This window comes from Pelophylax lessonae, assembly GCF_965119305.1.
Source record: "Pelophylax lessonae genome assembly, chromosome: 13".
Classification (NCBI taxonomy): domain Eukaryota; kingdom Metazoa; phylum Chordata; class Amphibia; order Anura; family Ranidae; genus Pelophylax; species Pelophylax lessonae.
The window spans coordinates 133,202,509-133,226,185 of NC_138780.1; the positions used below are offsets into that span (position 1 = coordinate 133,202,509).

The 23,677-nt window shown below is 43.3% G+C and overlaps 1 protein-coding gene across 1 annotated transcript in view; it reads left to right on the plus strand.

Moving 5' to 3' along the window:
* Positions 1 to 23,677, plus strand: part of MIDEAS (mitotic deacetylase associated SANT domain protein) — a 115,488-nt gene that overhangs the window by 33,052 nt on the left and 58,759 nt on the right. The window contains exon 2 of the mRNA XM_082275502.1: positions 19,429 to 20,996. Within this exon, the coding sequence (XP_082131628.1) occupies positions 19,587 to 20,996 (1,410 nt within the window). The 5' untranslated portion in view covers positions 19,429 to 19,586. The remainder of the gene's footprint in view (positions 1 to 19,428; positions 20,997 to 23,677) is intronic.

Genomic DNA, 23,677 nt, shown 5'->3' on the forward strand with positions numbered 1-23,677 from the left:
GGTTTGTGGCTCGGTCACGGGATCCTCTGGCGGACTCATTGGTGGCCCAGTGGGGTCAGTATCGTCTGATTTACACCTTCCCTCCTCTTAGGTTTCTGCCAAGACTTCTATGCAGGATTGAGGCAGAAGGGATTCTGGTCATCTTAGTGTCTTTTCGTACTTGAAAGTTGTACATTGCGTGGTGTGAATCTCTTGAGGTTTATCCTGGAACACATCTGCTGGTGATGCAGGAATGCCCTCCATGCTGCCTCTTAAGCCTCGTACACACGATGAGATTATCAGACAAATTATCGGTTTGCTTTTTGCACGTTAGTCCCCTATCGATAATGCAGAAAATTCTCGAACAACAGAATAGAACTTCGAAAGTGACGTAATGTGTTTATATTGCAATGTAGTCTTTTGTTTCCTGAGCATGTGTGGTCTTGGTTTTCCAATTTTTTTTCGGACAAAAACTACTGATTAAACAAAAATTGTGTGATCTGGTATTGTACGAGAAAAACGTTCCTGTTTGATCATTTGGAATGATCTGTCATGATCGGCTCTCAAAGCTGTATACTAACGATCAGATTATTGTACAATTGCTTAAAAAGCTGTATTTTTCTCCCAATTTTCTGATCATGTGTACTAGGCTTTACACACAGAAAATCGTACATGTATCAATGCTTAAGGAGAGAAGTAATGCCTCGTTTCCACTGAGCGGTACGGTTGGGTTCAGAACGGTACGCAATTTTTGCCGTTTCCATTGTCAAAAGTTGTGAATGGTACCCTCATTTTGAACCGGACCGTACCACTTTTTTGGGACCCTTTCGTTGGGGTACCAAGCACATTATTACCGTACCAACTGGGTGGAGCTACACTGTGGAGGTACTGTTGAGCTGAGGTACTGTTGGCGGTGGAAACGCAAGCCTGATCAACCGTACTGAACTGTACCGAACCGAATCGTACCACTCAGTGGAAACGAGGCATTAGACAACCGATGCACCAGGAAGCAAACTCCCCTGGTGTTCTACTAAAGCTGGCTATAATATGTAGTACACCTATAATTAATATGTAGTTTGTTTATTCTACATGTGTCATCAAATGAACTGATCTTATTCGGCAATATTTGAATGACTACTTGATCTTCTTCCCTGATTTTTCCTGGAAAGGCCATGAAATCATCAAAGCGGCTAGATCATTTTATAACCTACTCCTGCATACATACTATGTCAAGCATTAAATGTTTGCTGCTAAAACAAAGATTATAGATGGCGAAAAAACTGATATAAAGCAATAGTTTAAATGTTGGTGCTATAAAAATCCTGTATAGAGAAGGATATTAAAAAATGCTAAAATAAAGCTGACCTCCAAACCATCATGGATTCCCTTTTAGTCCCTGCTACAGATAGATGTGTTTGTGTATTTTGTTGTGCATGTCAGTAAGATCTTTGCTCCTTCTAGAAGTTTGGCCCTGGTTTGCTGTATACATACGGTAGGTCAGGCTGACATCATGTAGGAGGAACCTTGGCTGACTTCATTGTTTGCCGAGGTGAAATAGTGTGAGATTGCTTCCACCCAGACAAAAGCTGTTCTTAGCACAGGGCTATGTGTGTGCGGCTCGGCTTTCCTGCCTCATTCTCTCACCCTGTGCCCACCGCACACAGAGGTCAGTAGTGCACATCCTGCCTCTGATACCGGATCACCTTACAAATCTGGAATGGCACCATTATACATTTAACATTCGGCATCATCATAACACCTGCTGTACAAGCAGCCCATAAATACCCGTACCCTTATCATTAATAATAACCATAAAATCCTGTTTCTGTGGCGTATCAATATACAAATCAAGTAGTTGATATGCCTACTTGCAGCATTCTACAAATGTTTTTTTGCTTGTAATGTACCTTTGAACTTAGAAAATTTGAGAAATCCAGGAAGTGTTGATTACTTTATACAGCCCCCTCCCTTTTTTGCCCTCTCCTCTTCTGGGAGTGTCTAATGACTGTCTGTGCTGGCCTTGCTACTATAGAATAATATGGCGCTTTTCCACTGCATGGAACCGAACGGTTCGGCTCGCTTTTGTGCTTTTCCACTGCTGGTACCGCATGGTACAGTGTAGGAACGGTTCGGTACGGTACGGCGGCGCTTTTCCACTGCATGGAACCGAACGGTAGGGCTCTCAAAAACAGTACCACCTCGATTGTGGTTCCAAGAGGTACCATACCGGTACCATAACCCACAATCCTTTGCATGCAGTCACTACTAGCCACTGATTGGTCAGAGAATCGTTGTTATCCCACCCACTTAACTTTAGTACTACTTTAGTGGAAAAGCAAACCATACCGTACCGTACTGAACCGTTCCAACACCGTACCATGTGGTATCATGCAGTGGAAAAGCAAACCGGGCCAAGCAGGGCCGAGTAGAGCCGAGCCGGTACTTGCAGTGGAAAAGTGCCAATAATAGAGAGGGTCACTTGAGTGACAAGTCTGAGTTTGCTGGGGCTGCCAAGAACACGTCCAAGATGGCGCCACTCTACAACATTCTTGGGGCTTTTGGATGTCTACACAAAGAAGGCTTTTGGGGTTCATTTACACAAGCTTTAGCCCTCTGACGGGCAATCCACAGTAGATGTCACCAGCCCTCTGACGGGCAATCCACAGTAGATGTCACCAGCCCTCTGACGGGCAATCCACAGTAGATGTCACCACCTCACTGCCTGTTTTTTACCCCTAAAAACCCGCACCACCATGCCGTAGCTGCATGTGTTGTGGGCTGGTACAGAGCAGCCCCATACACATAGGTTGCATTTAGCAGGTGTTCCGTGAGAATTACCTACCCGTGAGAAAAACCTACCCCTCGTCACTTCCGGTACTCGGCACTGTATGGAATGCAGCGGGTACATTAAAACAGCTGGGCTGCAATACAAATCATCTCCGCTCCTGTCCCGGTCACTTCCCTGATCTCGGATAGTAAATATAAAAGCGGCGGCGGCTGTATGAAAAGATAAATCACGGAGCCGAAAGCCGCTTTTATATTTACTTGCCGAGAGCAGGGAAGTGACCGGGACAGGAGCGGAGATGATTCGTATTGCCGCACAGCTGTTTTATGTAAGCGCCGCGTCGGTAGGTTTTTCTCACGGTACACCGTGATCGTTTCATACTAGTGCGCATGCGCACTAGTAAGCTCCTCTGTTCTTCCATCACGTATCCGGGGCTCTGAGCATGCGCACTGCTGCGCTGCTCAGCTCTTTCTGGCCGGAAGTGACGAGGGGTAGGTAATTCTCACGGGGTAGGTAATTCTCACGGAACACAGGCAGTATTGACTACAACAGGGGAGATCATTTTGGCTGTGTTGTGTTGAAAAGCATAATGACTGTGGCAAGTGTACACCCCTATCCACTGCCTTTGCAGCTTAAGGGTGAGCGGTTGGGAGGGGCAGAGAAAACGCAGCTCAACTGCACATCTGCGCTGCCCACCAACCGTAAGTGTAAACTAGGCCTTGCAGGTACATAACATGCATAAAATATGTTTGATGCACATAGTGTTAAGCATTCCATAGATGAGTCAGTGGGTTGAACGAAAAAAAAAAAAAACAGACTCATTCCCACGTCCATGTTTTTAAGGTGGATGGGGAATCCTCCTACCGAACTATTGTATCTTGACAGTGGAAAGACCCCCCTTCCCATCACAATACACTGATCAGCATCGCAGGCAAGTCAACCTGGGAAAATCCAATACGGTGCTTACACAAAAGTGGATCGGTAGATCGCCTTCAGTTCAGCCACAGTGCCAATACGTGGATCAGAATTGGCCCAGTTCCTGCAAAAAACAATCAAATTTTGATACATGTATGGCCAGCATTATGTGAGGGTTCTTGCTTAAAGTGGTAATAAATCCAAAACCAATATTTAATATATATTGCAGCCTACCAATCATTAAATGTAGTAGCCGCAGAAGTTCACGCTTTTAGTCTAAAAAAGACAAAGTATGAACTTATGCGGTATCGAACACGCCCCTCCCCCCAGACTGAGGATGTTGCTGTCCAAAGGTGGCCCCTGTGCTCCTTCATCCAGAGTGGGGGAGCTCTAATACAGGAGGGGTGTTACTGGCTAGATCACCAGGCGAAAACAAAGGGAAAAATCCATCTCTTTTCACCTGGTGATCTGGCCAGTAACACCTCTCCTGTATTAGAGCTCCCCCACTCTGGATGAAGGAGCACAGGGGCCACCTTTGCACAGCAACATCCTTGTCTGGGGGGGGGCGTGTTGGATGCACTATCAGATTTAGATACTCTTCACTTTGAAGCAAAACTCCAACTATTACTTTATAGAACATTGGTTCCATACTTTAAGTTGGAGCAAACAGTTTTTTTCCTTTTGAGATAAACATTTTACATAAATTGAAGCTAATCATTTTAAGCCCCCCCCCTCCCCTGCCAGTGTCAATAGTTTGGCTCACCCCTGTAACTGACACATTCTGCTGGAGTGCTTGTTCTTTTCAACAACAACAGACTTCGTGGTTCTGAAGGCTGAAGGTTATTTACTTTCATGCATTCCTTGTGTCAAGTGCCTGCCCCCCACCCCTCCTCCTGCTGCTGAAATAACTTTTAATATCTTATATAATCCTCTTTGTTTCCGGTGCTCCTGTCTCTGTGTTTTACAATAAAAATGCCTGCTATACCCGATTTCAGAGCGTTGCTCGGCGCTCACGTGACCGGCCGGCTCTCTCCTCCTCCCCTCCCGACTGATGTCAGCTGGGGAATCGGCCTCTCCTGCTGCAGCTGTCAGACGGGGAGAGGAGAGAGCCGGCCGGTCACGTGAGCGCCGAGCAACGCTCTGAAATCAGGTATAGCAGGCATTTTTTTGTTAAACATAGGGACTGGAGCATCTGTCATTAGGAAACAAAGAGTATTATATGAATTTATCAGACTGGGTTAACAACCACTTTAATGGAACCTGGCTGCTAAATTCATAAGAATTTAAACCAGTGATAAGTCTATTGTCAAGTTTCAGTGGCTCAGACAAAAAGGTTAATCTGATAGAGACTGTGTTAATGGTTTATGAACATCCTATCTGTATTTACAAAGAAATTCAGTACTGTAAACCAGATAATCTTATCAAATATCTGATCATAAATAACAACAACCAGTAGTTAGAATTGCACACATTCAGCTATTCTTCATGTCATTTCTTGCTTTCAAATCGTTGGGTTTTTAAAGACAATACCCATGAAAATCATGCCCATGCAGGGGTTGTGGAGTCAGAGTAAATGGTCAGTGGATAACAAGGTTCTGGCCACTATATAGCCAAAACCTAAACAGTAGCCAGTACTCAGGGAAGGGCACTAAACATGTGCCCCTAGGCCAGTAATTGCAAACCTTGGCACCCCAGGTGTTTTGCAACTACATTTCCCATGATACTCATGCACTCTGCAGTGTAGTTGAGCATCATGGGAAATGTAGTTCCAAAACATCTGGGGTGCCAAGGTTCGCCATCACTGCCCTAGGCTCTTCATGTCATTTCTGATCCTATCAGTGCTGTCTGATATTTATGGCCTTTTTTTCTAACCATTGCTAAGAACGTGGACCCTGCTTTATTGCTGTGACCTGGTGCTCAGTTGCGATGCACCGGATGTAAGAGTAGGTGTGATATTTGGCTAGTGTCGCCATCCATTGTCCTGTGCTCTCCTGGCGAGGCAAGGCATTTAAATATAAAAAAATGCCACTGTGCCAATGTTTAGCAGATGCCACCTATAGCTTTTTTTTTCTTCTCACAATGCACTTAAATAAACCATTCTCTACTAAGACTACAAAATTTGGGCTCTGGAGTTGGGGAATGCCCGACAGACATGGGCAATGTGCAATGGGTGTTCGGCTTTGTTCCCCAAGACAAACATCTATAGTTTTAGAGGATTATATGCATTCATAGGATAGTATGTATTATTTCATTTATTCTTAGTGCACTAACATATTCCAGAGGGCTGTACAGAGAAAACTTAACCATTCACATAAGTCCATGGCCTCAAAATTCCTTTGTTGTCCAAGGAAGAGACTGAGACGCAGATAGCAATAAAAACCTGACAAGCACATACTTCTATGGCAATGGATATTTTTTTTTGTTCATAAAGAAAAGAGTAAATAAAGAAAATACTGCATTATGACCATCAGATGACGCAAATGTTCAGAGCAAACAAATATTTATTATGGTAGTCAGCTCCATCTAGTGGCCATAATGCTGTATTTTCCTAAATCACTCATTTTCTTTTTATGAGTGAATAACATTTGACCTGTAGAGGAAGTACCCTGAAAACATTCAATTTTGCTCTATTTACACAGAACTATCAGCAGTTTTGCTGGATAAATAGCGCTGCAAATGTTTTATCAATACACCCCTAAAGGGGATGAAATTGATAATATTGAAGGATCTTTCTTGCCTCTCTATGGGCTGCTTTTCCACACTTGTGTGTGTGTATGCCATTTTTTTTATAACTGTTTCTCAGTGTCTTGTCTGCATATACAGTATGTATGTATATAAGGGGTCATAGCTATGCAAACGTTGCCATGTAAACCTTTCATGTTCTCTCATTTTCTGACCAGCGATAGGATAAGAATAGCTGAATTTAGAATGATAGTTGGGTCCAAAAGTGACTTTTCTCTATTAGACACTTTACACAATGAACTGTCCACGCACTTTCAAATCTGGCTGTTTAACCACTTTAATACAGGGCACTTCCCTCCCTTCCCGCCCAGGCCAATTTTCCCCTTTTAGCGCTGTTGCATTTTGAATGACAATTGCGCGGTCATGCAACACTGTACTTACACCAAATATATATCATTTTCCCCCCACAAATAGAGCTTTCTTTTGGTGGTATTTGATCACCTGTGCGATTTTTACTTTTTGCTAAACAAATAAAAAGACAGAAAAGTTTGAAAAAAAAAAGTTTTTTTGTTTATGTTATACAATTTTGTAAATAAATAAGTTTTTTCCTGCACTGATGAGCACTGATGAGACTGCACTGACAGGCACTGATGAGGAGGCACTGATGGGGTGGCACTGATAGGCGGCACTGATAGGCGGCACTGATAGGCACTGATATGTGGCACTGATAGGTAGCACTGATATGCAGCATTGGTGGGCACTGATAGGCGACACTGCTGGGCACTGATAGGCGGCATTGATGGGCACTGATAGGCGGCACTGTCGGGCACTGATAGGTGGCACTGACGGGCACTAATGGGCACTGATAGGCAGCACTGGTGGGCACTGATGGGCACTGATGGGCGGCACTGATCGGCACTGACGGGCGGCACTGATGGGCACTAATGGGCACTGATAGGCGGCACTGGTGGGCAATAATGGGCACTGGTGGGCGACACTAAAGGATGGCAATGATGGGCACTTGTGGGCAGCACTGATAGGGAGGACACTAGTGGGCATCACTGATGGGGAGGGCAATGGGGGGCTCCCTGAGCCCTGATCGCCATCCCTGGTGGCCATAGTGGGCATCCCTGGGGTCATAGTGGGCATCCCTGGGGTCATAGTGGGCATCCCTGGTGGATCTAGTGGCATCCCCCCCCCCGAGGGTCTGCACTGGTAATCAATGATCTGATTACCAGTGCCAACCCCCCCCCCCTGTCAGGGGAGCCGCCGATCGGCGCTCCTTTACTCGTGCCTGTCAGGCACGAACTAAGGAAAGCCGATCAACGGCTGTTCCTGTTTTACTATGTGACCAGCCGTGATTGGACATGGCTGATCACATGGTAAAGAGCCTCCGTCAGAGGCTCTTTACCGAGATCGGAGATGCAGGGTGTCAGACTGACACCCCGCATCACCGGTCGCCGCTCTGCGTGCCCCCAGGGGGCGCCCAGAGCGGTGTTATCCTGCCGCCGTCATATGACGTCTGGTCAGGATAACTCAACCACATTCCCGCCGTCAATTTGTAATAGGGCGGGCGGGAAGTGGTTAAAGAAGAACTGAAAGCAAAACTTTTTTTTTTATTTGCTTTAGTGTAAGGCCGGCCAAAGATGGTGAGATTTTCTTTCCTGCAACCACAAGTTGCAGGAAAGAAAATTTGCTTGATTCCCCCATCAACACAGTCAATGTTGATGGGGAAATCCCTCCCACGGAGCTCTTGTGTTCTCCCAAAGGGGGAGGTAGGGAGCCGTCCCTGCTGGGAGCACACAGTGATTATTGCTAGCAGCTATCGCGCTGGCAATAATTGCATTTGCAAAAATCTGACATGCTGGTTTTACCCAAGTCGATTAATGGATCCACTTGGGTACATTCAGCCTGCCTGTAGATGGTTTGAATCTCGGCCGGTCCCTGCTGAACCAGCTGAGATTCAAACCATTCATGGTCGGCTTAAGGGAGGGTAATAAAACCTGCCAGTTTTTTTTTTTTTTTTGCCATCTGTGTCCCATTGGGGAGATTTCCCTTCATCCCCTGCCCCTTAGCCAAAACCAGACGTAAGAAGAAATTTATAGTAGTCACCAGAACTAGTGTCCCCATTGGAAGATTTCCCCTTTTGTATTTGTTCTGGTGACAACTCAATTTGGATTTTCTTAAATTTTCAGTCACCAGGGTAAATATCCGTAATGGGAACACAGATTGCAATAAAAAACTGACAAGTGTTCCAATCCCTCTCCACCCTACAAAAAAAAAAAAAATTGCCTTCATGTATACTTTAAGGCTTTTTGTACACAGGGTGGTCTAGCAGTTGTGCATCTCCCCTGGAGTTTTAGTGAGCTCAGGGGGCACAGGTGTCAAAATTAATAGCAGGTTGTGGCTGAAAGGGGCCTTAATTTAGGGCACTATGGGGGTGATTTACTAGAGGCAAATAGACTGTGCACTTTGCAATCAGAGCTTAGTAAATGAGGGAGGGCTCTGCTGTCTAACATCATCTGATCACGTGCAATCAAAAATGCTGTTCTTTTTTTTTTCTTGCATGTGATTGGGTATTCTTTGCAAAGTTAAGCTTTACCTCATTTACTAAGCTCTGGAGCAACTGAACTTGCAGAGTACAACTGCACTTCGCAAAGTGCACAGTCTCTTTGCCTTTAGTAAATCAACCCCATTGAGTTCAGGGACCAATGAATGCAGCTGTTCCTGTCTACCAAGTACCACTTGGTACAGCATTCATCCCTGTCCAGCCACAGCATGCCATAAACTTTGGCAGGCAGTGGGACTTGGCACTGCACCTGTGCCTCCTGGGTACACAAACACATCAGGAGGGTCACACGGCCCCATGTGCAAGAGGCCTCAAATAAATACAGAATGGAAGGAAAGTGGCACATTTTTAAAAGAGAGGCCTTCAAAAGTTATGGCCAAACCTGACAGATGTTGTTGCTTTGGGGTTCAGCCAGCTTCCCATTTCAGCCATCTGTTATTTGAGATGTTTTTCAGAATTTATCTTAAATCCAACATAAATTATATTTAAAGGCCCATACACAAGATAAGAAAATGGTACGAAAATGTCGTACCACCAACTGACTATCTGATCGTTGGTATAGTGCTTTCGACAGCCAATTTAGACTGTTTGGATGACAAAAACTGAAATTGCAGGCTTAAAAATTGTTATCCTTTTTATATACAAAGACTAAATGCTACAGAGAAAGAGTGGTATGGCGCTCTGTTTATCATGACGGCTTTCATTTACTGAAACTAAAATAATAAAGGACAAGGAGAGGCGATACTTATTGGTGAAGGGGCACTTGGGAGAGAATCTGGTAACCTTTTTGGTCTACTATGTTCCCAATATGAACCAGGTGGCTTATTTCCAGTCTTTACTCCGATCCTTAGCATCAGAGTTTAAGGGAGATGTCATTTTGGCAGGTGACTCCAACTTGGCTTTGGACCATATATTGGATAAATCTCACATCTCTCAGCTTATTTCCCCTCCTAAACAAAGCCGAAAATTTGCTCAGCTGTTACATCACTATGATCTTGTACATGCTTGGAGGGAGGCCAACCCTACTACTCGAGACTATTCCCACTTTTCCAGAGCTCATAACCGTTATTCACATATCGTTCATGTATTTTTCATCTGGGGCTTACTACCCAAGTTGATATCGGCTAAAAAGGTTTTGACACCCTGGAATGACCATGACCCTGTAGTCCTGATGGTCTGTAATTTGACAGCTAAATTGGCTACATTTCATTGGTGCTTAAATTAATCTCTTAAAATGTTTTTTTTTTCTGTTATATATTTGAAATAGGAATGGGAGACAGCGCTCAAAAACGAATACATATTATAATCGTCACTACCAAAATAAAATAAAATGAAAGTATGGTAACAGTTCACTTGTGTGAAATATCTATAACAAAACACTTCTGTTATAACCCACAAGGATTCTTCAAAATGCTCAACTTAAAGTGTCTGTGCTTAATGTTATAGCAATTCTTATATAAAATGTGCTGGGGCAAAGGTGCAATAATTATTTTGAAGTGATGATTCCAAAGTGCTACGTGCTCAGTGCAGATGAATGTCCACATGCAGGATCAAACACAAGGGGGAATCCGTCACCGAGTAATGCACCCACTTACCAGACGACCCCTTGGGGTCTAGCTTAGGTAAATGGTCTTTTTGGAATGGTTCCCGTTTCTCCATGAGCCGTATCTTTATGATTTTCCCCTAGGATATGAATTGAGGGTTCGTTCCACTATCCCAAAGGAGCCAGATGGTACGTCCACTATGTGTCCCGTTTAAGGATGTGGTGGTCTCAGATAGGGCATAAAGGAAGTAGGGAGACTCATGGTGTAGTATGTATAATAAGCAGTTTAATAAAAAATAGTAGTCACTTACATTCAAGTTTAGAAAATACAGCTCAGTCTCGGAACGATGCGATGGCCGGTTTGCGGATCGGCTGCGTTCCAGTGGCCGGAAGTGACGTGGGGCGTAGTACGTGACCCGACACATTTCGTCAGTAAACGTCATCAGGGATTTATTAATTTTCGAATATTTCAAATGCATAAATGTTAAAATTATTATTTAACATTTTGTAAACTCTGTCCAACTTTTCCATATTTCAGTAAATCTATCCTTCCCATCCTCCTCACTACATTTACAAGCGTTCCATTTTATATGTACTTTACGCTTTTTTAATCCAACCTCCTATCGTGGGACTCTCTAGTTCTTGCCAATATCCTTGTATCAAACTCTTTGCTGCATTCATTAAAGTAGTTGTAAAGTCTCAAGGTTTTTCACCTTAATGAATGCATTAAGATGAAAAACGTATTGGTTGCTGCTGCCCCAGACCCCCCCGTTGTAATACCTGAACCCGAACGTTCCAGCAACAAGCACGAGCCCAGCAGCTCCAGCTGCTATCTTGGGTCCTCATTGGATAGATTGATTGCAGCAGGAGCCATTGGCTCCCGCTGCTGTCAATTAAATCCAGTGACACAAGAGCGGGGGGGGGGGGGGGGGGTCGGGGCGTAAGTGAATACAACATCCAATTTTTTACTTAGTACAGTTTTGGTCCGAAAGAAATTGGACGAGCAAGACTACGCATGCTCTGAAACGAAAGAATAAATTACAATACAATTCAACACATTACACCACTTTGGAAGTTGTAGTCATACGAGAATTTTCGTAACTCTTCATTTTCGATATTAGACTAGCATGCAACAAAAAACGGAGGATAATCTCATTGTGTGTACGAGGTTTTAGAAGATATTTGGTAGATAGGAAAGTTGGTAAGAGCCTATACTTATAGTGAATCCTGGACGGGAAGATCTTGCATGACCCTTCGATGTGACACTCTGCACACATATGGGCTCCGGAGCCTCCAGTAGACCCGTGTTTGTTGCATCGCGTTTGTGTGCCTATTTTAGTTTACATAAAACTTCCCCTCTCATCTATGTTTTGCTTTGCCTCAAAAATGTAAGCAGAACTAGAACATTTCTGCAATTGTGCAAGCCAGTTGTTTATATTTGTCTCCTGCCCATTTTGTGCTGTTTCCTTATGCGGTCAGCCCATAATTACATTGTAGCTGATACGGCTTCATTATGTGTTGCAAGCTGTTGGCCCGCATGCATAGAGCTCCTAGTCCAGGAATTTCACTCTGCATGCAAGTTCTAAAGATTCCTTTCTGTATTCAGTTCTCTCATCTTTCTGCAAGGACTGAGGAGTTACTCTACTGTGACTTACCAGAAATAAAGCTGCCCTGTCATGGAAATGGTGACAGGTCCCTGGCTGCGGCCTGCCTCTCCTTTACTGTAGGTTGCTCACACGAAGTTGCCTTAATGACTAATAGTAAGGAGCATGAGGTTGGAGAAAGCAGCCCAGGGTCAGCGACAGGGCAGCTGGTTGCTATTTCTGGGACAAAGCATCCTGGGATTGGGGGGTGGTGGAATCCCAAAATGAGCTCCTTTTGGAGAAAGACTTCAACAGCAAACTAACTGGCTTTATTGATATAATATGGTTTGTTCCCAATGGTTGGACTTCAAAAAAATCGCAGCCTAACAAAACAGATGGTAAAGTTAAATGTGCAACAGTGAGTGTACAGGTTTTTTTTTTTTAATTTCAAGCAGGTAAGTAAGCGTTTTTTGGCCAGTGAAACTTATTGAAGGGTCTTCTACTAAAAGACCCTACCTGCTACCAATTTTTTGTTTTCAAGGTTTACTTCCTCTAAAGGTCTTGTACTGTACCACGGTGGAACATTTTTTTAAAGGGCATTTGATAGGTTGTGAGGAGGCAATACCTGCTTAAACCCTCAAAATGTCATACCACCGTTCCACTACGGGGTGCATTGCACATGGTTAGAGAGCGGTTGCAGTGCGGCGCATTCACCTTAATAGGTTACATTCGGTGATGCCACTTTCCGAATGTGTCATGCCATTTAACATTTGCAACAGCCACTCCCCAGATGCTTATGTGCATGAGCCTAAAGGCCCGTACACACTTGACGGAAATCGGACAAAATATCCTCAGATTTTTCTCTCTCTTGCTCAGCGTTCGTAACCGTTTTTAGTTGACAGTGCATAAATGTTCACGAAATTTCTCGTCCGATTTTTGTATTTTTTTTGGGACATTTGTTCCTAGACTTCCGGGTTGTCAGAAACTTCAGATCATGCGCGGTCTTTCGTATCCAATTTTCCACGGACGTGCTGTATACACATTAAACAAAAACTGGTCGTCTGGGGATGGACGATAAAAATTTTGGTGTTTGTCCCTCCGTTTTTTTTTTCGTTGAAAATGTCGGCATCGGCTGCTGAAAGTTGTGTACACACTAGCCGAAAATCGTACGATTTTACCTCAGACGGGAATTTTCGGCAGATTTTCTACTAGTGTGTACCCCACTTTAGTCTCTGTCTGATATATCACCATGTCACATGCATTTCCTTAAGCAGTTGTATGACACTTAGATGTGCTCCGATGTCGTGACAATAAGCCCACCCTGAGCAATGACGTATTTGCTGCTGTAGTAAATGTATGTAGACATGTGGTGCCTGAAAGAGACCGGAGGAGATCAGCAACACTGAGATACCAAAAAAAAGATAATAAAAAGGGGTGACATTGTTTTAGATTAAAATAGCAATTGTTTATTATACACAGTTCTGTAGCAAACTAAAAGTCTAACAGTTAGGTTTACTGGTATATAGGAATGGTTAATCAGCGCTGACCAATATGAAAGAAATGTTAATGACCCCAATTAATTGCTTAATAGCCAGATAAGGGGACCAATGGCTGCTGACATAAAGTGCATTCACCTAACACCAAAATTACCCAAAACGTATAAGGTATGTAGCGCCAAAGGATATAATGAGTCATTATATGCTTTGGGGCTACATACCTTATACGTTTTAGTTAAGGTTTACTGCTATTTTACTTTTTTGAGAGAAATGCATAGGTGGCTGTTGGTGACTTTTTTTTTCTTATTCTGAATAATGGTTGCCTGGCTGTCATGCAGAACCCCTTCCTTAAAGTTGAGTTACTAACCCAGAACAAGTATGTAAATAAGGACTTCAGACTTTTCTGATATGCATACATGAGTCATTACTGAACTCTGATACAACCAGCAAACTTGTGTTTTCAGAAGATCATGCCACAAAAGTTTCTTAAAAAAGATTTACTTTACAAAAAAAGTTGTAAAAAAAAAAAAAGAGAAGCTGTTTACATAGTTGACTTTTGCAAAACTTTCTAGATAATAATGTATACATGAGATCTAAAAGAGGGACAGTTGGGGGGAAGACAGGGACAGAGGGGTTTAAATTTAAAAGTAGGAAAGTCCCTATCAACATGGGATTATGGGGTATAAGGAGTGTATTGCTACAGAGTAAATTTATTAGATGCACCACATCCCTAAGTAGTATTCAAGAGCAAATGGATGGGGTAATGGGACTTTAAAGGTGCCAATAAATATATAATGATGGAGAAAAAATAATTTTTTGTGAAAAAAAAAAATACAAATTTTATTGAAAAATACAAAAGCAATACTTTTAAAACCTATATAAAAGCAACAAGAAAGCACTTGATTATGTCTGCTCAACATATTTCACCATCTTCAAATGGCTTCTTCAGGAGTCTGACGAACAATCTTTCACAAGTTTCAAAAAGTTTGGGGGGAAAAGAAGCTGTTTACATAGTTGACTTTTGCAACACTTTCTAGATAATAATGTATACATGAGATCTAAAAGAGGGACAGTTGGGGGGAAGACAGGGGCAGAGGGGTTTAAATTTAAAAGTAGGAAAGTCCCTATCAACATGGGATTATGGGGGTCTTTGTGTAGGCCAGCTTTTTTTTTTTTACCATAGAGGAACCCCTCAAATAATTTTCAGGAGTCAGGGGACCTCTGTCAAAAATATTCCTTTGGGGGTCAGTGGATAAAATGTCGAAATACTACCCTTCCAAACCGCTAAAAAAAAACATTGGTGCCATGCTGCTGGCTCTACCGAGTGGTATTGGACCAATACCTATGCAGGCACCATCAGACGGGAGGTCAGTTGGACAGAGCTTAAGGTACCCTTGCATTCGACTGAACCCTGGTTGAGAATGGCTGGTGTAGGCACTGTTCCTCTGAGAAGCAAAATGATTCCTTTACTAAATGTTTATGTGTGTTGAGCCAGTTGGCTTAGCACACTGTTTCAGCCGTGGTGTCACGGGAGAGCTTGGTGGGCGTTTGGAATTTGTAGCAGGCTCACCCTCTTGATGCTGGGGAATTTTCCCTCTGTGTCCTCTCTTACCGACTCTAAAAGGAAGGATTCAGTCAGTTCAAGGACATAGTTATTTCAGATTGTTTCTTTTTGTGAAACTGTTTCTACAGCTTGAAGATAAAAAACTTAGTGGTTGCACAAACAAAGCACAACCTCTGGAACACAAGGACGAGTTACTCCGACTCTCCATAGACCTACAGTAACTGTTTACATCTCCGCAACGCAAGATCCGGGCTGTGTTTTGTGCTCTATTTTGGGTTGCTGATTGACAAATACAGACTGCTGCTGAGTTATTGTTCCATTAATAATTAGCAATGAATGCAGTCATTCTGGAGATCCAGCTGTTTCAGGATTCAGCTCTTGCAAAGCAATGGGTGAAGAATGTGACTAAGCCCAGTGACCCATTTTACAGTAGTATGGACCTCGCCCCATAATGAAGGATTGCACCTCTTGCTGCTATAACTGGAAAACTGACTTTACCTTGTTGTGTAAAGAGGGTGTTGGTTATCAGTTGTCTTTTGCATAGGCAAGCCCTGCAATCCATGCAGGTAATGTGTTATTAAAATATGGATGGGATTGTATGTGTCAGCATGTGCAGGGTAATGCCTTCATGACCGGCTCTGCAGTGACGGAGCAATTACTTCTACCAGAACTATGAATAATTGATAGATCTGATCTGTTCTGTTCTGCTGTCACTATTCTTGAAACAGGGTTTGGTTTTTGTTTTTTTGGTTTTTTTTTCGAATCACAATTCATTTTGGGGGATCACCATAGAAACAGAAAAATTCTAATCTGCACAGAATGTTCCTTTGGTAATTTTGTTTAACTTGATACAATAGATCAAACAATACGACAATGTATTTTTTTATTTATTAATTTTTTTTTAAGTCATGAGCATTTAAGAAAAGCCTCTTTACCAGCTTCTGTTAACCTTTTCACCCCAGAGGAATCCCTAAAATTTGGCGAACCTTACTTAAACAAATTCTTCAGGGACCAACGAGATAAAGGTCCCTTACATTGGTAAAGGATGCAAACCCTACAGTGGTGGTCACTAACAGCCAACTAAAAAGACCATTGGTGATGTTGGGCCTAGGAACCATGCAAGTGCCATCAAATGGAAGGTCAATCAGCTACAGCTCATCTGAGGGTTCCACTAAACCCAGATTGTTAATGGCAGCTCTTGCCTAAATAAAAAATAACCTAATAGTACTATTTGAGCTAGGCATAGTTTGATGATGATGTTGAAAGTTTATAGCTAAGAACAGAACAATATGCATGAACTTTTTATGGGTTTAAGGCTTCATATACATTAGCAGGGCCTAAAAATTAGATTAGGAGCTTTCGCGTTTTTTTGCCTAAGCTCCTAAGCTCAACTCCATAAAAGCCTATGTGTCCATGTACACAAAAGCTTTTAGCAGAGTTTAGGAGCTGCTGCGGTTAGGTGAGGTTCAACCCCCCTCTCCTGAACGCGGAAGAATGGCGTTAAGTATAGGAACATTTTGACCGCCGGCCACGGGAAAACGCAAACCGCTGCAAAATCGTGGCATGATTTTGCAGAAATTTAGCCTTTTCCCTCGGCTGTGGTAAATGACGGCCAAGTGTGCATGAAGCCTAAAGTGGTTCTAAAGCCTAAACGTTTTGTTACCCTAATGCATTCCTTGCAATTAAATTAATTAATGGAGTCAATCAAATCCTGTGACGAGGGAGCGGATGGCAGATCCAAACTGTCGGTGTCTATGGACGCAGGCAGCATGACTCGGGATCAAGAAAGCAGGGAGACACAGCAGCGCTCATCTTAGTGTAGTATGATTAGTAAAGCTCAACATTTAATGCAATTAAAAAATGGCAACTCACAAGAAGTAAAATGTTTAAAGGCCTGTCACATGGGTTGGCCTCTCTGTACGAACCCAATCCTGGTAGCTGGCAGGTTTGGGTGCTGATAGAGGCTCGTTGACTCTGGTGATGTCCTGGGTTCCGAGTGAATTTGAGAGTCACGTCCTTGTCAGCTGTGACATCAGTGGGCCGGGGTACAAAGGGCCATCAGGCGTGCGTTCAGAGCATGTGAGCTCCTTCTTCAGGCAGCCCCAGCTTTTTATCTGTCCAACGCCTTTCCCAGTCGCTTCCCAAGTGCCACTGCACACCCCTTTATCTGTCTGGCTCGGGAGCAAGGCTGCAGGCAGGCCCCAGTAGCAAACAGCTTGCTTTGAGGGAAAGACCAGGAAGAGGAGGAGCCAAGAGCATTGTCGAGAGACCCAAAAAGAGGAGCTTTGGGGCCGCTCTGTGCACTTCTATTGTGCAGAGCAGGTAAGTACAAACCAGTTTGTTAAGAAAAAAAATAGGGTTTACAATCATTTTAAGAAAAAAATTTAATTGTCAGGATGTTTTTTTCAAATGAGGAGCTTTAGGAGTTACTAAATATAGTCTAGTAAAACCAATAAGCTAGCAATTTCAGAAAGAGGTCGGGGGGGGGGGGCATCCTTTATCCCTCATAACAGATTCCTTTATTAAGGCAGAGGTCTTCTTAGTCATTAGTAGTTTAATAACATTAACGTGTAATGTTGATCACTTTTATTAATAATAATAGACTAGTAAAGGTAGGTGGAAAGGAGCGCCAGATGTCCACTAAAAGGCAAATAGGAAGATGGGTTTGTAGTCGTTTCTTGAAACCGGCAACAAGTTAACAAGCCATCGCGTTTCGGGGGAACAAAGGAGGAGTCTTTCTTTTCCCCCGGGACGCGTTGGCTTGGTAACGTGTTGCTGCTTTCAATAAAAAACTATAAATACATTTTCCTATTTGCCTTTCATTAGACATCCGGCACGCCTTTCCACCTAATTTTACCAATGCATGGGGAAACTATCTCCAGGTTGTACCCAGAAGTCGCAGCCCAAGCCCCCAAATAAAGGGCCCCTCACCACCTTCCTGGTAAACTGGGCAGAAATCATCGGAAGGGAATTCCTTCAACCTACCCCCACCGTTGCTTACCCATTGACCCACAATAATTGAGTCAGTCTAGCGTGAGTCATCCCCAACCCTAAAAAAAATTATTTTTATAGAATAGACTTCAGTCACTGTGGGGGAGAACTGTGGATTGTGGATATACTATTTACACCAGTGATGACCATGAAATACTCTACAGCTGAGGAACACTGCAGGGGAATTCACATTCGTGTAACTTTAAAGGATATGTCCTGCCAAAATGGCTTTCCTGATTTAGGACTCAGTGGGAAAGGCTAGACCCCTTGACTGGTTTTTACTGCTCTCTGAGGCTCCTTAACAGAGATTAACCTTCTCTTCCTGCTCTGCTAACAATTTTTTTTAGACAGGAAGTGAAGGGAATTGGTAAAGCAGAATTCCACTAAAAGGGGAAGTTTCACTTTACCCCTTTCCCCACCAAGGAGCTACCTAGTTTGGATAGGTACCCACTCCCACTTCTAGGCGATCCGAGCAGAAGTTCGCCCACCCTTGCCTGCAGCTTTCTGGGACACGACACACAGGTTCTAGAAGGCTGCAGGTCCATTCACAACAAGCAGAGTGACTCAAGCATGCACAGTGAGAAGCCGGCTGTAAAGCCTCAATGAGTCACAACTGTCTTCCCACACTAGACAAGGGGGCACTGGGGACCTGAAGACTGGTGAAGAACCTGCCCAGGTGGGGACAGCACTGGATTTGTCCTATTATTAAATATCAGCAGCTACAGTTATTAAGTTTTAATTTTTTTTTTGGGGGGGGGGGGGGAATTAGAAACCAACTGATTAGCCAGAATTTCCCTTCCAATCGATTTGGACTACGTTTAGATCTAATTTGATTGAATCCGCAGGGGCATTTAATTCTTAATTCTTTTTGCATCAGTTAGAAGCACTGAGATGATTTGGTCATAAATTTGATTGTAATTCGAGCTTGCATGGTGAAAACAGAGACATGATCAATGACTTAAAATCATATCAATCAATTAAGATTAACCAAAGTCCACATATTGACATATCGATACGATTGGCATATTGATGGATTGTGTTGTTGCCTTTTTATCCATTATTCCTATCAACAGGGATCGATTAAAAAATAAATCAATCATTTATTGAAGCAGGTAGGACCACTTTAATGGGTCACCACAGACACCACAAGGTTCTGGATGTGGGGTTCCTAGTTACATTCTAATCTTTTTATATTTTTACAAGTAGGGGAGATAGAATATGAATAGTAAAATTCAGTGATTTCCCCACGTACTTTAATTTTAAAATTTTTAAATTTGAATTTTAAATGGACAAATGTTCATACTTTCTTTATCTCTTTCAGATAATTTTCCTCGTTCCCAGTGAGCAAACGGCTCACCATGCTTTGGAGGACCGCCTAGCTATTCAATCATCTTTCCAAGAAAATCTGACAATCGTTATTCAGTGAATATTTGTTTGGACTTTGGAGACCTCTCCTGATTTGCATGTGTTTTGATTACCATGAATCTGCAGCCTCAACAGAAGGCTTCAAATAAAAGGACAGGAAAAAGGATTACATTTTTTAGCGATCAGCCCAGCCATCAAGTCCCCAGCAAGGAGCAGCAGTTAAAGGAACAGCAGTTTTATGGTTCTGTAGCCCGGCTCCCAGTGTCTCAGGCTTCGGACTTTCCAAACTTGGATTCCTTTTCCACAGCTTCCAACAATATGTTGAACACCGTTAGGTATGCTCAGGAGATGCCTGAAGCCATGAGGCTCAACCAGCAGCAAGTAGTTGGAAAGTGGAATGTGTCAGAGCGGGGTGACGCCACATGGCAAGCTCAACAAGCTGCAATGTGGCAAAGAAATGCACCCAGCTATCCGGTTTCCATGGTACATTCTTACTACAACCATCATGAGCCTATCAAAAGGAGCCAAGACAAAGGGGTTGGGGTTTCCCAGGTGGATGCATATGGAGATGCGATACAACAGATGATGTCTCAGAAGGCACAGCTTGAACAGCATACATTGGCTCGGCAGCAGGCCCATTTAAACTCCATTTTGCAGGTTCAGCAACAGCAACAGCATCAGCAACAACAGCAGCAGCAACAGCAGCAGCAGCAGCAACAACAACAACAGCAACAACAACAGCAACAACTTTCCCTACAGCCATTTCAAATGGCATTTGGACATCAGGGTCAGAAACCATCATTGCAGGAAATATTCCATGTTTTTCCTGAGGCACAGTCTAATGTTGCTTATGCCACTCAGCAAAAGCAGCAGACCTCTCTTCCTAAAATGCAGCTGTTTGAGAACTTCTACCAAGCACAGCAACAGCAGCAGCAGTCGGCCTATGGTATGCAGCCAGCGATCTCTGTGGCACAGTCTCACCAAGTGGCCCAGCAGAAGATGCATGTGATTAGCCAGCCACAACGTGTCCCCACCTCAGAGGAATACATGAAGGCTCTTGCTGAGCAGAGCCAGCAGACTGTTATGCCCAAAACTCAGATCCCCTTGCCACGTCGCTCTCGTAGGCTTTCAAAAGAGGGTGTGCCACCTGTGCCTACCACAGTAGGTGGACAGTCAAGTGACCCTTATGCTCAGCACCATTATGATCAGGCAGTTCAAAAACAAGCAGAAGATCGGTATAAGCATAGTTACCAGCCTATTTCAAGAGATGCACAGATACCTAGCCAAGAAAGTCATTATGGCAATCACTATGAGCCAAACAAGGCCAGGCTACCTCAGAATGGTAGTGCAAGGGATATTCAGACAAGTGCCGAGCAGAATTCTGTGGTGTCTAGTCAGCCGGAGGGAGCTGGAGCAGTAACGGTCATCCAGACAACGCGGCGAAGGCGGCGCATATCGCAGGAAGCAAATTTGTTTACCCTAGCACAGAAAGCAGTAGAGATTGCAAACATGGAGAACACTAAGGTAAGAGGACTTTGCATATAAAAAACATTTACTAGAACCTGGAGCATGCAAAATCTGGTGCAGCTCTGCATAGAAACCAATTCGCTTCCAATTTTTTTTTTGTCAAATATTAATTGAATAAGCTGAATTTAGAAGCTGATTGATAGCTCCAACAGATTTAGAACTTTCACCCGCCATTCTGGACAGTGCAGAAGGTGAGCAAAGACCGAAACTTTTCTTCTTTTTTTTTTTTTTTCTAATCTGTGAGCATCTGGTTTCAGAAAAATCTGTCAGAAGGAAATGCAATTAATTCACTGCCCCCTTCTGATTACTACCTTCTGAAATAGAAAGTTGATGGAAGAATTGGAGAGTATCTAAGCTAGCGTGTAATATACCTCTGCTACAAAGTGGTTGTTATGTGGAGTCTATAGAAAGTGGGTCCCCATAACTCCCTGTAAGGAGAGATTATAGAAAAGAGAGGGATTTAAAGGTGCCTACAAACAATATACATGTAATGCAATGTAAAATAATCCAAATTCTTTATTAATATAAAGTTTAAAATACAACTACATAAAAGCATGTTATAACAGCACTCTAGACATAACACTTCTGCGCCCTTTATATGTAGCACAATCGTGCTACAAAAAGTAGAAAGTAAAAGTGCCTGTGATCAGTTCAGTAGTCTGTGCTGGAAATAACCAATACTTCACTGGAGGTCTCCAGGAAACAGGAGCTGTAGGTAGATGTCACAGCATAACAGGCTGGCAGCAGTCAGGCTGGTAGAGTGCTTGGCTGGTGACAGGCTGCGGAAGCACGGCGGGAAGCAGACACCAGGTGAGGGCGTGCTGGACTGAAAGAGCTGTAGCAGGCAGAATGAGCAGGATGCAGGGTCAGGCAAGCAGGCAGATTAGGCAGAAGAATAGTCAGGTCACAGGCCAGTGTTGACAACGGAGAAACAGTTCAGGCAAGAACAGGAGGCTGAAGCAGAATACGAGGACAAGCTGAGGTCAGGACAGGTAGCAGACAAGTGTGATCAGGAGCAAGCCAGGTCAGGATCAGAGATCAGACACAGAAATCAGGAATAAGCACACCAAACATTGCAGACCAAACCGCAACTAGCCAGTTCAGTAGCCCCGATTAAATAGGCCATTTGGCACCAGTATTGGTAACAGGCGCGTGCCTGGGAATGTGCGCACACATGCGTACGTCTGTGCTCATCTGTTTGGCCAGTTCCTGACCTGGGCATGCGCACACATAGGCGTCTGGAAACTCCATCTGCACTATGGGCCAACCTTCCCTGTCAAAAATAAACATTCCTCAGTGCTGCTTCCCTGAACATCTGGACTTCACATGAAAGAATTAACAGTGGACAGTGCAGTCTGAAACCAGTCTGTTAGCTTGGAGAAGGAAGTAGCAAGGGAATGCCTTGTCAACTTAGGCTCTGGGGCTAAGTGTTTCTTTTGATGCACACAGTGTAAGAAGATACACCTGTAGCCCCTACACTTTAAAGGTGGCTCCATAGGATGTTGCAGGAGAAAGGAGCCATCCTAAACAGGAAACCTGGGGCACTGGTCATGGCACCAGCTTAAAGTAAAACATAGGCAAGGATTAAAAGAAAAAACTCCTACATATTCAGTAAATTATTAAATTATCTGCTGAAAGTGCTTAATAAATGAGGGTTTAACATCATTTTAACTTTGTTTTGTTTTTTTTTGTTTTTGATACAGTTTTTGGGCATAGGTTCACATGGGTGTACCAAAGCATACACCTGTGCAAGGGCCGTATTTGGCCACACAGGGATAAACCGGTCTAATGTGTATCCCCATGCATGTAGTCTCATTCAGGTCAATTGGGGTGCAGACTGCAGAAGGCTGCATAAACATGGCCGCTGCTCCAAGTTTGACAGCCATGCAGGTTTGCGACTCCAAAAGCACATGGTCTGTGTTCGGGGTCGCGCACCTGCACTCTCACAGCTGTCAAATTGGGAGCTTTTTCTGTGTCCAAGCAATTGCTGCGTCCCGATTGACATGAATAGGACTTCCTTACAGGGATGCTTGTAAAACCTGTGCATCCCCAACGGACAGACATGGCCATCACACAGGTATATGTATAAAGTGTAACTAAAGGAAAAACATATTTTTTTTTAGTTTTGGATGGAGCGGAGAGAGATTAGGACACCTGTCAGTTTTTATTGCTGTCTGTGCCCCTGTTAAGGAGATTCACCTTCTCTACTGCTCCTGTCTACCATTATCTGTGAAAGTAAATGAATATCTCAAATTATGGGTTGTCCCCAGAAAAGTAATAGAGGGGAAATCTTCCAATGGGGACACTACCTGTAGTTCTGGTGACCTGGAGGCACCCAAGGAATTCCCCTAACTTGCAGGGATTTCTTCTCACTTTCAGTTTGGCTATAGGACAAGAAGTAAAGGGAAATCTCTACAATGGGACACAGATGGTAAAAAAAAAAAAAAAAAAAAATATTGAGTTATAGCCCTCCCTTGCTCTATCCAAATAAAAAATAAAAAAACGTTTTACCTATAGTTCTACTTTAAGTACGCCCGTATGAACAGGGTTTTTGTGATTGTCTCTAATTTTTTTATTAGACACATATAGGTTGAAAAGAGGCACAAGATCATCGAGTTTAATCAAAAATAAAAAAACCTACAACAATCCCTTAGGGCCCTTTCACATGGGCTGTCCGA